The sequence below is a fragment of the Tenebrio molitor genome, chromosome 5 (genome assembly GCF_963966145.1).
Source record: "Tenebrio molitor chromosome 5, icTenMoli1.1, whole genome shotgun sequence".
NCBI lineage: Eukaryota > Metazoa > Arthropoda > Insecta > Coleoptera > Tenebrionidae > Tenebrio > Tenebrio molitor.
The window spans coordinates 18,580,290-18,595,096 of NC_091050.1; the positions used below are offsets into that span (position 1 = coordinate 18,580,290).

General features: G+C 35.2%; 5 protein-coding genes across 9 annotated transcripts in view; 4 read left to right on the forward strand and 1 right to left on the reverse strand.

The window, feature by feature from the left end:
* The window catches only part of LOC138130067 (adenylate cyclase type 6), a 366,957-nt gene that overhangs the window by 144,717 nt on the left and 207,433 nt on the right, over positions 1-14,807 (reverse strand). The window lies entirely within an intron of this gene.
* The window catches only part of LOC138130068 (ATP-binding cassette sub-family C member 4-like), a 105,221-nt gene that overhangs the window by 12,246 nt on the left and 78,168 nt on the right, over positions 1-14,807 (forward strand). The window lies entirely within an intron of this gene.
* LOC138131735 (uncharacterized) lies at positions 4,327-5,593 on the forward strand. The gene is made up of 3 exons (XM_069048919.1): positions 4,327-4,468; positions 4,551-4,792; positions 4,848-5,593. Exons 1-3 carry the CDS (start codon positions 4,460-4,462, stop codon positions 5,161-5,163), a joined length of 567 nt encoding a protein of 188 aa, XP_068905020.1. The 5' UTR covers positions 4,327-4,459; the 3' UTR covers positions 5,164-5,593.
* Positions 7,912-9,049, forward strand: LOC138131412 (uncharacterized). Its single transcript, XM_069048398.1, has 3 exons — positions 7,912-8,202; positions 8,341-8,579; positions 8,628-9,049. Exons 1-3 carry the CDS (start codon positions 8,194-8,196, stop codon positions 8,959-8,961), a joined length of 582 nt encoding a protein of 193 aa, XP_068904499.1. The 5' UTR covers positions 7,912-8,193; the 3' UTR covers positions 8,962-9,049.
* On the forward strand, positions 12,444-13,124 carry LOC138131413 (uncharacterized). The gene is made up of 2 exons (XM_069048399.1): positions 12,444-12,648; positions 12,704-13,124. The coding sequence occupies exons 1-2, from the start codon at positions 12,485-12,487 to the stop codon at positions 13,041-13,043; spliced, it is 504 nt and encodes a 167-aa protein (XP_068904500.1). The 5' UTR covers positions 12,444-12,484; the 3' UTR covers positions 13,044-13,124.

The window sequence follows — 14,807 nt, forward strand, 5'->3', positions numbered from 1 at the left end:
TTGGCTGCATTAAAAATAAAAACACTAAAGACAACCGACCAGAGATATCAAGCAACCAAAGAGATGATCGACGGTATCACGCTAATAAAATCTTACATTTGGGTAGAGAGTTACAAAGCAAAAGTCTCCAAAATTAGAAAGTAAGGAAATGATTGATCTACTCTTCCATTTTTAGCAGATATTGTACAAATTCACTCTTTCTGTAATTTTGTCACTTTTTATTAGTCGTTGTATACTTATCAGATTTAGATAAAGCATGATTTGGTCACTACATTCACACTATTTTCTTTCTGCAGACATGAAGTTGGTCTCGTGTACAAAACATACTTATTACTTGTTGCCAAATTCATGCTGTCCGCATTAGTGCTCAACGCTGCATACTATGTCTTGGCAATTAGTTCAAGGTGGCTTGGAATGCAAATCAAGATCGAGACAATATTCTTCTTGCTAACTAGTTTGGAGGGATTAAGTCATCCCTTAAAACTCACCATTCCAAGAGGAATGCACAAAATAGTAAAGTTAGTAACGTGTTGGAAAGAATTCAAAATATTCTTAGAACTGTAGATGCACAATCGCCGTTAAAACATAACGACAACGTTCTCCGTGTAAAAATTATTGCAACAGACTTATACGTGCACCTCAAGGAAAAGAAAATGTTTGATAATGTCAACTTGAAACTTGAGAATGGATTGACTGTCTTAACTGAACCTACTGGGAGTGGAAAAAGTTTGCTCTTGCAAGTTATGTTGCAGGAGTATCAGCCAATTACAGGAAGCTTGAGCATCAGTGGTAGAGTGTCTTATGCCTCTCAACAACCGTGGCTTTTTCCGTCCACGATTAAGCAAAATATTTTATTTGGAGAAAATTATGATGAAGAGCGATATCTCAAGGTCAATGTCTTCAAGGCGGAGACGGTTTTATCGTCGCTGATAGAGGAACCAATTTAAGTGAAGCACAGCAAAGCAGAATCAATTTGGCACGAGCCGTATATCAAGACCGTGAAATTTACTTGTTGGATGATTGCTTAACTCACTTAGATGTACTCGCCGGAGACTACGTCTTCGAAAAAAGTATCAAACAATTTTTAAAACATAAATTAGTCGTCCTCGTTACGCAGAACCCAAAACACGTTAGTCGCGCTGATGGTGTCATTGTTTTAAAGAATCAAACAGTAAAATTCGTACAACAGGAGGATGTAGTGGAAGAACTTCAAAATGTTACAATCAGCTGGAAGAAAGACGAAATAAAATTACCAAGTGGCAATATTTTATTTGAAGACTGGAAGAGCTTTAAAGCGATTGGAAATTTCGAGTACGTATTAGTGGCTGCAACCGCAGCTCATTGTTCCTTCATTGGTGACGTAAAACAGCAGAAGGACTATCGACAATAAGATCTTCCAAAGTAGAAAATATACTGTGCGAGAAATTCGACAGGCATCAAGACTTATACGCTTCTGCGTCGTACCTCTATTTATGTTGCTTGAGAACTTTCATCTTCGTTACGAGATTTTTTGTTATATCTTTAATGGTAATACTAATGGTTAATACTACCCCTAGCTACTAACGGTGATACAACAAGTAATTATAATCCGTTACAATGACTACACTGAAATTTATTTTCAGTTAAATCGGCAGCACATGTTGGTTTTATCCTTTCACAGGTGGTTCTTTTCAGAAGAAGCCTTGACCTCGGGTTTCGCAGATGTCACAGACTCGCAAATGAAATGACAGCAGTCGAACGAATCCTGGAATATACGAAACAAGCACACGAGTACAAATGTGGTGTGTTCGTAGAAGACTGGCTTCACAGAGTGATGTTTATTTTTCATACGATTCCAGTAATTACGTCTTGCACAATTTAAATTTCACGATTGAACCTCAACAAGTTGTCGCCGTTGTCGGCAGGACCGCATCCGGGAAATCGTCAACGATTTCCGCGCTTTTGCGAATGTATAAATTGGAGGGGAAAATATTTATAGACGGTGTCGACGTCGCAACTCTTCCGTTGGACACTCTCAGGTCGAATGTATCTGGAATTGTTCGGGATCCAGTTTTGTTTACTGGAACAGTACGTGAGAACATTGATCTAAAAGTTGTTTTCTGATCTGGACCACAGAATAAGTAATGCTGAGGCAAATTTCTGTCTGGGTCAGAAACAACTCCTTCGTCTGGCTAGAGCGATTGTTCGTAATAACAAAATCATTATTATGGATGAAGTGGCAGCGAACATGGATCGTGACAGTGAAGAAATGATATTTCAAATTGTTCGAGAAAAATTTTCTAATTGTACAGTCCTCATGACAACTCACAAGCTGGATTATATTCGTGAATGTGACAAGGTGATGGTTTTGGATAATGGGAGGATTGTTGATTATGATTGTATCGTATGTTTAAAAAAGCTTTCTAATGTTTGCAGTCTTATTTAAAGCATTTCATTTTCAATTTTGTTTCAGGTATTAAATGATTATCATCAAATATATTTTTATTCCTTCTTGCTGTATCTACTAATGATAATACAAAAACTAGATTATGTTCTTAAATATATGATGTAATGGCAGTGTGATGGGTGGTGGTATTGTTGAATGTTAGTCTACTAGGATTTCCACTACCGCCAGTATCGCCACCTATCGGCGATACTAGTCTCTCTAATATTGTGAGGCTTGCGACACATTCAACTACGTCACCAACGCCAACTGCAATGGGACAATCATTTATACTACTACTATATGATTTATTGGCCCTACGGGCTTTCTATTATTATTCTTTCCCTCCTCTTCCATATCTCTTTTATCCATCTTATCTCCCTTCCGTCTTCATTCAGTATTTCTCCCCGTTCCTTTCTCTCCCTCTCTCTCATTTCGCCGCATTCACTCCACGTGTATTCGATCGTCTCTGTTTCCTCGCGGCACATCCTACACCTTCTTTCTTCTTCTTCTTCTGTCCAATACCTATTCTCTCTTTCTCTCTCGCACTCTCTCTGCCCAGGTACAACGGAACATCCTCTGCCATGCATCTCTCATACTCCCTGTTGTACGTGGATTCTCTGATTCTCTCCCTTCTTTCTTGCTTGCCGTATTTTTGTCCCTCTCGCTCATCTCCGCACACGTCCGCTCTCAGTCTTTCCACTTCCTCACCTTCTTTTCTCTATAGCACTCAGACAGTATCCTGTACTCTTTCCTTCCGTCCATTCTGTCCTCGAACTTTGCCGCTCTCTTTCCCTCTTTCATTCTCAGTCTCCTCCTCTTGCAGTCTTCCTTCACTATTTACCCTGGTGTTTCTCTGTCCACTCTTAGCACCCATCTCAAATATTTCTCTTGCACTCTCTCCACCTCCTTCCGTTCCTTCCATCCCCAGATCTCAGCTCCGTACATCAGCACGCTCTCTACCATGCTCTCGAACATCATCATTCTCCTCCAGAACTCACCTCCCTACGTTCTGTCTCCTATTCCCCAAACGCATCCAACTACCTTGTTCGCCTTCCTCACTACCTCTCTCACTTGCGCCTTGTCCGTCACTCTCTCATTGAAGGTGTGCCCAAGTACCTGAACCCGCTCACTCTTTCTATCTTACTTTCTTCCCACTTTCACTCGTTCTCCTCACTCTTCCTTTCCCAGGATCCTCATCATTTGTCCTCTTTCTTCTTCAGTTCGCTCTTTACTAAATGGTACAGGATGTACACATTGTCCATAGTGCCCCTTCCCTTTCTGAATCCATCTTGGCTGTCCGGCACCACTCTCTTTTCCACTCTCTCTTCATCTGACAATCATTTATAATAACCCTGTTGTTCATTTTTCAATTTATCCATACTTTTATGTACAGTTAAATCTGAACATTTCCATTGATTTTTTGCTGCCAGAACAAATAGCAGATTTCATTTATTTGTAAAAGTTGACAAGTGATTATACTTTTCAAAGCAATTTTACTGCAAAATGACTAATGATAATAAAATAACAACCACTGAATTATTAATTTTAACCAAAATATTTTTTTAAATTAAATTTTAATTAATTAACTGCTTAAAGTCACATTTAAAAGCAAAAAAAAGTTGTCCCAGATTTATTTGAACATGACTGTACTTCTCTTTTTCATAAAATATCTGTGAATTATGATAATAATATCTTCTTATCCTCTTTTAACAAGTTTGCAAATTTTTTCATATAATCATCATTCGCCAGTAAATGGCATATACAGTATGTCCCCGGATTAAGTTCCCAAGAGGAAAAACATTTTTTATTTTTGATTTAACACCAGCAACACCAACCATGAACTCATGAACTAAAAATAATTAAGAGGATTAGCTTGTAAGTTTTAAACGTAAATAAAAAAAAAGAAAATAAAAACGAATTTCTAGTAACCTTCAAAGCTACATTTTTGTTTATATCATAACGTTTCCTTGGATGAAAGAGATGTAATTTGCCCAGAAACAAGTTCTCTGTGTTTACAGACAGACGCTAAACATCATGAATATGGTAACGTTTATTCTTTTTTATTCAACAAAAATTTGTTCAAGTCATTCTAGATAATTTCCATTTATAACAACCAACTGTGTAGTTCCAGACAGTCTTCGCTATACTGTTCTTGTACACAACTAACAGTAATTGTGAAGAGACCACAACGCAACCAGACAGTGAAGACGAAGATAGTCGCACTCTCGACGAAAGTATCAGACTTTACGGTCCTCTTCGAAACTACGTAGAACTCGGTTTGCCTGGACCTGATCTAACTAAGGTTGAACTAAGTGTGGCACAGGATGCAAAATTTGAAAATGATGGTTCGGGAAATTACTTTTTTGAGTAAGTGCAACAAAATTAATATTGAAAAATTTTCAAGCGAGTTCAATTGTCGTAGATTTCGAGCAACCACGAAATATTTTGTTTACATTGCGCGGTACGAAAAAGGAGAGTTACAAATGATCGCAGAAAATTCCACCTTGAGGGTCAAAGGACAATTTTCTGAAAAATTCGAAAGGGAAAAAGGTGGTGACTACGTTAGGACTGTGGGTTACACGACCGACGAAAATGGTTACAAGACGTTCTTGTTGGATCTGTCAACCGCTGTGATTAAATATCGGCCGGTCCCTGGTAATGTCTTCCTTGTGGGTCGACCAAAAATTCGTATTTCATCCACAGTGCTTGCCTCATTAAGTGGAGGAAATTTAGGTTGAAGTGATAGTAAAAATCTGTTTGGAATTATTAATTTCTTATCAGTGCAAATAATAAAATATTGTCAGTTTGAATGGCAAATGTCCATAATCCATAAAATTCCTACAGAAGTGATACCACCTAAATTAAAGGTTTGAGGGTGTAAAGTGATATAATTTAAGAATTTTAAAGAGTATTTTCCAAGTCATGCTTATTAAAATTTGCCTACAGAAGATGACAAATACATACGCCTATAAAATAAAAATACACATTTCAAAACAAACCGGTTCGAAACAGGATTATTAGCAACACGTGATAAAAAAATTAACATTAATGTTGACCTACCACAATAAGGATGAAAGAAACAGGTTCGTAACTGGCGTTTTTGACTTTAATTCATAGAAGTATTCTTTAGTTAATACTTGTGCTTAATACTGTTAAAATAAAGTTATAAAATGTATACAATGCGTTAGTAAAATAGTTTTTATTATACCTGAATCATAATCCCTGTTCTGACACTAAAATACGTGCGAAAAAGTGCCTTTAAAACACTAGAGCCGTATACCTTCGGAAAGTTTTTCTGAAAATAGAATTAAAACGACTGAGCACACTTCACTTAAATTTTATTTAACAAATAATATTGTCTGGTGGTGCTTAAGGTACTATATCTTTAGAAGGTAGCGCCATTCGCTCCACAATTTTTTGCCTCGAAATTAAAAGAGATGGCATTATCGATAAATCCTGTGAGTGTGACAAAGATAGAATCTGTTTGACTCGATACAAACATCCCTCAAAATTGTGTATACTTCTATCTTTGTCACACTCACAAAATTTATCGATAATGCCATGTCTTTTAATTTCGAGCCGAAAAATTGTGGAGCGGAATGGCGCTAGAGGTCTTCCATTATCTCGTGAACCAGCGCAGAACGGCCAAATTTGTTCCTTGCGTTAGATACTGGGCGACCCAAAAACATTAGACAAATATTTTCATTCTCAGTCTGGCTTTCGAGTGGTACTGGTGTTGTGTTTCCTTGAGTTTTTGTTGTCTTTTTGGCTTTAATTTGAACAAATAATTTTTTATCAAATTTCAATAATTATGATATTGAGAAATATTTTTAATTGAAACATTTTCATTTTGAGAATTTTCGAACGATGATGTTTTTAGAGTTCACTTTATCCCTAGCTGACTCCGCCCTCGCGCAGGTTTGGTTCACGACATAATGGAAGACCTCTACCTTCTAAAGATATAGTACCTTAGTGGTGCTCGGTCCCAACAAATGGTAGGAATAAATAAATTAATTTAATAACAGAAGTTGGTGGACATTTGTCTCAAGTAGATTTGACTCGCGGCCTACGAATTGAGATCTGACTCAGAATAAATGACTAAGCTGGGCAAATACAGAAGTTTCTGGCGCGAACAGCATTATACGAGTTTGAGCTGCGAACTATGTGATCCGATTTAGATTTGACGAAGGCTCCCGAACAACGAATAATTAATGAAGATATTTTATAATAATTTTATAATAGATCGCCTTGGCGAAAACACGCTTCCCCAATCGGTAAGTGCAAGCAAATCACATACTTCGCGATAAAGAGTTTAATTCAAGATTCTAAAAAGCCACATGGTCACGCTCAAAGAGAATAATATAATCTTACTTTAGCACGATAAAGAACGAAGCGCTGTTTGACTAATTAAATCGCGACTACAAATAATGTACAAGAATTAGAGAAATAATTTACCTTGTAATTGTAAAACACGTGGTCACAGAAATAACTGCAGAAAGTACTGAACGTACCTCGGGCTACTTTGGAGATCAAACCCCGAGTGAATCACAGAAGCCCTTGTTTCCCGTTTTATCATTTTTGGCGCAACCCACTTTCGCAACCCCTACTTGACCAAAGTGACCAATCAGCTCGGTTCTACTTTACTTGTAACTTACGCCGATCGCGACACCTTTCGATATCTCTAGAACTTTTGAAATAACATTTTCGGGTTGCTACCAACTGCATCAAGAAACAAACAGAAATAAACATGAAACAAATGAAGATGCTTATTACGCAATTGCCATGTCGTGCATCTAAATTCCGTGGATCTGCTACTTCTGATAATTGTTCTACATTACCATTGGTTTGATTCCCCAAAACTGTTCTAATTAATTAATAATTTTCTTTCTCTCTCTCTCACTCACAGCTCTCATTTCTACGACTACCTGGCTTTACCGTTACCCTGTTGTCTGTGTTTTCTACCGATTCCTTTTCTACTTTGCTTCGTTACTTTTCTGACTACAAGTGCAAACGATTCTAGTCATTTTTTACGATAAAGCGCTCTGTTTCTAATTTGCAATTCTCGCCCTTTAATTACAAATATGCCACAAATTTGAGAATGCTAAAAAAAAAGTAAATTAACCTAATGAACATTGATTTGGTGGTTCTCTCAATCTGAAACCTACTAACATCAAATTCATTATTTCAAGTATCTCCTGAATTTAACTCTTCTCCCCAAATTATCGAACGAGTAAATTTTGTAAAGTTTCTTTTCCCATGGAAACTGTTATCTTTGTGTTGTGTTTGGACCGGACGCGTACCTGCATTTTCACTTTTGCCGACGAAGGTATCAATAAAATTTACATTTCCGTTGCAAATGAACGGTATTTAAGACATTTCGTTGAAATTATTTTAAAAATTAAAAATCTTAATTTATGGAACCTATTCGGACTGTTACAAAAACATCAACTTTAGTGACTGAAGATCGGAATTAAAAGTAATCTCTTTAGGTGAGTGAACTTTACTCTCGTTAACATCACCTTTAAGTTGTTTATAAAAAAAAACTGGTTCGGTACATTTAAAACTAACTCCAACGCTCTAAAGCGTTTGGGCGTGATAAATGTTAATAAAAAATATATACTTGGAATGATCATACAAAAACATGTTTGCTTGCGTACATTCACAGACAAAAGATGTGCGTGTAATAAGATAATTAAATCTCATCCTTCGAATACCTGTTAGTTTGAGTTTCATGATCAAGTGAGTGCAACGGTAACAGACACGTCATCATGAAACTGGTAAATTATATGCTTGCTATTTTTATTATATCACAACATATTTTGACATTAAAAAAACCTTAAAAGTTTGAGATTTGCTTCTACTCTAAAAGTAATTTGACAGCCACATTTAACTGAAATTTGTTTTCCATATCGCAGATTCTGGCAAGTGTGATAAGTGTTATTACATTGTATTGCCCATGCGAACAAACATCGACCATCAATCCAGAAGTTGACGATGAAGATAGCAGGATTCTGAATGAAACTTTTGCCAAATACGGTCTGTTTTACAATTACACAGACCTGGATTTACCAGGTCCAGAACTACTTACTGACGATGATAAATTCTCAATGGAAAACATGATTGCAACAAATAGTACCGGCAATTACACTTTGAGGTGAAAGTAAACCTTGTTGTCTTCTTATTTCATAACGTTTTGTTGTAGGTTAAGGACAATAACTGAACATTTTAGTTACAACGGTCGTTATGAAGTTGGCGGAATAAAAAACATCGAAGATTTAGAAGTATCAGTAGTTAAAGGACAGTTCGGTGAACATTTCGAAAGGAAAATTGGAGGGTACTACATTCGTACTGTTGGCTACCAATTGGATGAGCAAGGATATCGACAGTTTCTGATTGACCTGTCTGTTGCTGTAAGCACAGAAGAAGAAGAAACATTATCTGAAGAAGAGGAGGAGGGAGAAATTGTACCATTTGGAGGGAAAGTGTCGATTTCTACAACATTGTTAATCACGTTAAATGGTGGAAGTATTGGCTAGACCAAGTTCTTGAAATAATAATTTAATGTCAAATATGGGACTAATAGTGATCAAGTCAAAATAAACAAAAATAAAAATTATCTGCTGTGTTCAAAATACATATTTGTCATTCTAAAATCAGTAAGGATTGACCTACTAACTTAATTTAAAACCTAATTTGTTCAAACACCTTAAACTATAACAGTGACAGCGCTTTTAAATGAAACTAATGAAACCTTTGCTCAACGGAGATTAAAACAGCTCAATCTCAGTTTTTAAAACATTTAATAAGACTTCAAGATGTTTTGAAAACTCGAAGCTTGTCTAACGCAAGGGTAACGAACCTGGAAATTTTTTATTTATAAAAGATTCTTGTATGTTAAACATTACTGATGATGTTGTTTCTTAGAATTTATAATTATTTATTGCAACTCTTAAGAAGTTTTGCCGATAATATTAACTGGAGGTATGCTCGTATTATGCGCCCCAAATGAAAATAGATCTGCAATGGAACAATCGCTTCTATCGCTATTTCTTCATTTTAAATTCTATGTAGGTAATGGTGGCTTTGTTACAGAATTTCGAGTGGATGATTTTTCTCAATACAAAATTTCTTGTACACTTCTGTTCACGAAAAAAGCATACAAGTCTTGAGAGAGATTTTTGCGATTTTTTGGTTGGGTAAATTTACTTGATGTTTGTTTCCATGTTTACCCATTTTAAGTTATCAGGTAAGAATTTACAAACGAATTTTGATTATACCAAACCAACAATAAACCTTGAAAATAAAGAATAATACCTATAATGTTGATAACAGTAACATCAGAGGACACTTTTACTAACTGAAATCGAATTATTTCAATTACCTGGCACTAACAATGACAGTGACATCAGGTAATGATAAATCTGATTTACACAAGCAAAATGTAAGTGTATGCTTTTTCAGTGAACAGAAGTGTACATACGGTATTTGCAGTGTCAGTATAAAGCAAATTTACTAGCCGTAAGTCGAAATGATTGTTTTGCCCTGGATATTTTTGTTCTAGTTATATCGAAAATGTTAACTCTAGAAAAATCATTCAAAAATGTAATCTTGGCATTTTGATATTCATCCGCGGACATATGTGGAAATTCTGGTAATGTCTCACACTTTTGACCACTATCTGAATCGGTGCTGCAAGCACGATTTTTAACTTTTCGACACGCTACCTTTCTGTTTTCACGTAATTTACTTACTTTGTTTCCATATTCCGTTGTATATTGTTCTACGGTACCATTATTTCATTCCTGAGATATTGTAGAACCTGTGTTATTTATAAATAATTGCTGCAGCATAGCATCTACCTTCATAAGAACCTTTTAAAGAAAAATATGTATATTCTTTTAACTTGCACAAATGTGTCAAATAAACTACTATTTAGAAAACTATAATAATTCCGCTTAACTGTTTACTGCTTTTATTACAAAAATATGTAGCACACTTGAATGATGTTCCAAGATTTGATAAGGTGCATTTAAAATTTCATTTCCCAAATTTTAATTTTTTTCATGAAGGGAGATTTCTTCCAATTTGGGATGTGATTCTGAAATAATGGTTTCTGTACTCATAGCCTCAAAATCGGTATTTCCCGGTTGTTCCCGGAGTGCGGAAACAACGATTTCCCGCACGTCGTGTTTTTTACTTTCCAAGCAGAAATCAGGGGAAATTGCATTGTAAGGTTGATATTTAATAACGTAGACAGACGGAAACGTCAATTCATTTTAAACAAAATGGACGTTTCGTCACATTTGCAATTGTAAAATTAATTGTCATCAACACAAAAAATAAGCAATTCGAAAAGGTAAGAGTAATAACAGTAACCATCAGTAAATAGCATATAGCAGTTTTTGCAATTTTTTTTCCACAACATTTCTTGATTTCGTTGAGGTTCCTTGAGTTTTTATTTTTTCTTTTGATTTCATTTCTATCTTGATGTTTCCTTTGATCCAGTTAATCCCTTACATAAACATACATACAAGTATGTGTCGTATTTTGGCACTATTTATTTTCCAGTATCAGTTCTATAATTTAATTTTTCTATTTTGCACCTATAACACAGTATAACACTCAAACGGGTTTCGAAAGGGAGCTCTTTTCGATACGCGTTTCAGGAACATTTACTTAAATTTTTAATGTTGGCAGTGACTCATAGTGAGTTGTTGCTACGTGATCAACGTGATCACTGCATTTCACGACACTTTAAATTCAAAACTTCAATTGTTCGTCTATTTACCAGCGTTACCAACCCTTATATTTGCCAAATATAATTTTCCTAGTATTATGTTTTGAACTTTTTTTTTAATTTAAGGGGCAAAATAGAAAAAATATTGTATTATACTCGTTTTATAAGCCATTTTGTCGCACTTGTTTGCTTTATAACGCGTGCGACAAAATGGTGTCTTATAAAACTCGTATAATAAATTACTATTTTTTTCGCCTTTGTTTATTAACTTTCCGTTTATATTCATTATTTTCTGGAAACTATTCTTAATACTTTCGATAACTTATTGTGTTTCTTCTCTCTTTAAAGATTTTGTACTTCATACAATTATTGTTTCTATGTTTCTATTATTTCCTTTACTTTTGATAATTTGAAGAGAATTTCAACAAAACGATTTAGTACAATAATATAAATGCAAAATTCTGTTCCCAAAAGCAAGAGCGTTGTAGCAGTGTATTAGTTCCATATCGATAGATAGCAGCACCCTCAACCTGGAAGTCGTCTTCAGCAAAAAAAAAATTAAGGACGACTACCTTACCTACAAGTTTTCAAAACCACATTTTTGTTTAAATCGTAACGATTTCTTGGATGAGAGCGAGGTGATTTGCCCAGAAACGAGTTCTTTGTATTCACAGACAGACGTTAAACATCATGAATGTGGTAACGTTTATTCTTTTTTATTTTTATTATTTGTAACAACCAACTGTGTAGTTTCAGACAGTCCTCGCTATACTGTTCCTGTACGCAACTAACAGTAATTGTGAAGAGAGCACAACGCAACCAGACAGTGAAGACGAAGATAGTTACACTCTCGACGAAAGCATGACTTTACGGTCCTCTTCGAAACTACGAAAACTCGGTTTGCCTGGACCTGATCTAACTAAGGTTGAGCTAAGTGTGACACAGGACGCAAAATTTGAAAATGATAGTTCGGAAAATTATTCTTTTGAGTAAGTGTAATAAAATTCATATTGAACAATTTTCAAGCGAGTTCATTTGTCGTAGATTTCGAGCAACCACGAAATATTTTGTTTACATTGCGCGGTACGAAAAAGGAGAGTTAGAAATGATCGGAGAAAATTCCACCTTGAGAGTCAAAGGACAATTTTCTTTTTGTTTTTAAGTTTTAATATTACTTTAATGTAGACTTATTTTTAGTGATAAGCAGTTTATTCCACATTCTAAAAAGGTATTCTTTTTCACAGCTCACTTTAAGTGTATTTTTATCCTTCATTTGCTTTGTCCACGGTCAAGAACAACCTCCAGAAGTCGTAGACGACAGTATGGCAGAAGATCAGGATTTCTTAAACGAAACAATTACACAATTCGGCCCTCCAGTAGACTATAAGAAACTTGGTTTGCCAGGTCCCCAGATTCTTACGGATAGAGCAAAACTTTCAGACATGAATACAATAACGAATGGTCTACCAGGACCGTTTATTTTAAAGTGATAGAAATCCACGATAAAAATTCCCCTTTTCATTCGATTGAAATGTTTTTAGATTGCGAACAGTCACCGACTACTTCAGCTACAACGGCCGTTATGAGGAAGGGAAATTGAACAAAAACGGCAACGAAGCTAGTCCAGTCATTAAGGGACAGTTTGGAGAACATTTTAAAAGAAACACTGGAGGTTATTACATTCGCACCATTGGTTACACCTTAGACGAAAATGGCTTTCGTCAATTCCTCATTGATATTTCAACGGCTAAGACTACACTGAAAGAAACAGTATTGCCGGTTCCAATTAGTGGCGGTGACATAGGAACTCCAAGTGGAGAAAAAGTAACAATTTCGTCTACTGTCCTTGCGACCTTGACGGAGGGAAATACGTTTGGCTAAAAGATATCTACATTGACATGTAATTTGTTAATATGTAATGTGGTTTCAAAAGTAAAGACCATTACATTTTTCATAGTTCGATGTTATGTATTTGATATCGTAAAATTTGTTCATTTTTGTACTTGATTTCTCTAAATCTACTCACCACTCTAAATTTGAATTCTCTAATAAAGAGAAAAGTATCTATAAACTTGCCAAAATACGTAATTAATAAGAGAAATAATACTACTATTTTGCTGGATCACTCTTAAAATAAAAAATGTTGGAGATAAATTGTGACAAACTGTGATAAATTGCGAATTGAAGGCTAAAGCAATACATTTATTTATGCAAATAATTACGTAAACGCAATAGCAATCTTTTCACTTTTCTCCTAATTTTATATTGTTTTCGGTTCTATTTTAAAATGGAATTTTACAACGTTTTTCAGATTTACCTTAAATAAAAATATGACCACAATAAATAACTCTTTGGTTTCTTTGCAATGTATTCTTGTTCTTCTTGATTTGTCTTAAAATACCTCCACTTGCATTGTACGTTTAGATTTTATACGTTCGCAACAGCAGTTTTACTGTCAATGTTTATTATATTCCCTTACCAGTTTTAACATTTGTGAAGCAGGAATATTTAATTAAAAGTGGTCTAAATACTTGTAAAATATTCCTGTTGTTCTATTGAAAAAATATTAGAGTGCGAACACTCGCTAACCATTTCTGTTACTGTTTTCTCAATTTCGTTGTAGGTCGTAAAATTTTATTGCATATAATGAGCGATTAACAGACACAATAGTTGGGTTCAAAGACAATGCAAATATACGAAATGTACAATTCAACCCTGCTTAAACATTACCTGCTAGTCGTGAATTAGGATTTATAACCCCTGCAAGATCTAAGACATCGAATTCCAAAATGATGTTGTACTTAATCGATTCGTTTGATATTAAGTGATTCCGCTGTATAAAGTGAATGACCTTTGATCTTGACCTGTCTCAATCAGAACTAATCGAAGATTTAAAAAAATCGTGCAAAAACATATTTGTTAGTAAAACTTGAGATGAAATTATTAATTGTAATATTAGCACTCTTATGTTTCATTCATTTTTCTTAAGTTTCGGATAACAGCAAATACCGAGTGTTCCGAAATTCGAAAGGAAATAAATCACACAAGAGGAGCCGTGTTTAGTATGGGGTCAATTTATTTCCCTTGTTTTAAAAATATGAAAAGTGGGAAGAAGTTTTCTGATTCTGACGCCGCGCCATGACAATACATCAAGAAGCACATTCGCATTAAACTCGTGGTAAAAGTTTTAAATCAGTTATTTTCAATAATATTTGTTTATGTCCTTAAAGATGTTTGCAATATTAAATCATCGATATAAAATTTATTACGTTTACAAGATGACTAGCGTTTCGTGCAACAATTAAGAATAGTCTCTCAAAATGAATGAATTTTTCTCTTCAAACTACAGGGTACGAATACAGACAAGCTTTCTAATATTTCAAATGAACTTACATTTGAATCGCTCGAGCCGCCTCGCCTATGGGACACTTCTAGGAGTTGAAGTACTTCTACTCCGCTCAGAAAAAAATGACAGTTTAGCCGTCTCTATGGAGATACACAAAGGCGCGATTTTCGACCGCTTGAAGATAATAGCTATTTATGTAACAAGTCCATAATGAAATGCTTTATTGGACGAGTCGAGTCTATGGACGAGCGAGCGCAGCGAGCGAGACCAAAAATAGAAGAGTCCAATAAAGCACCATT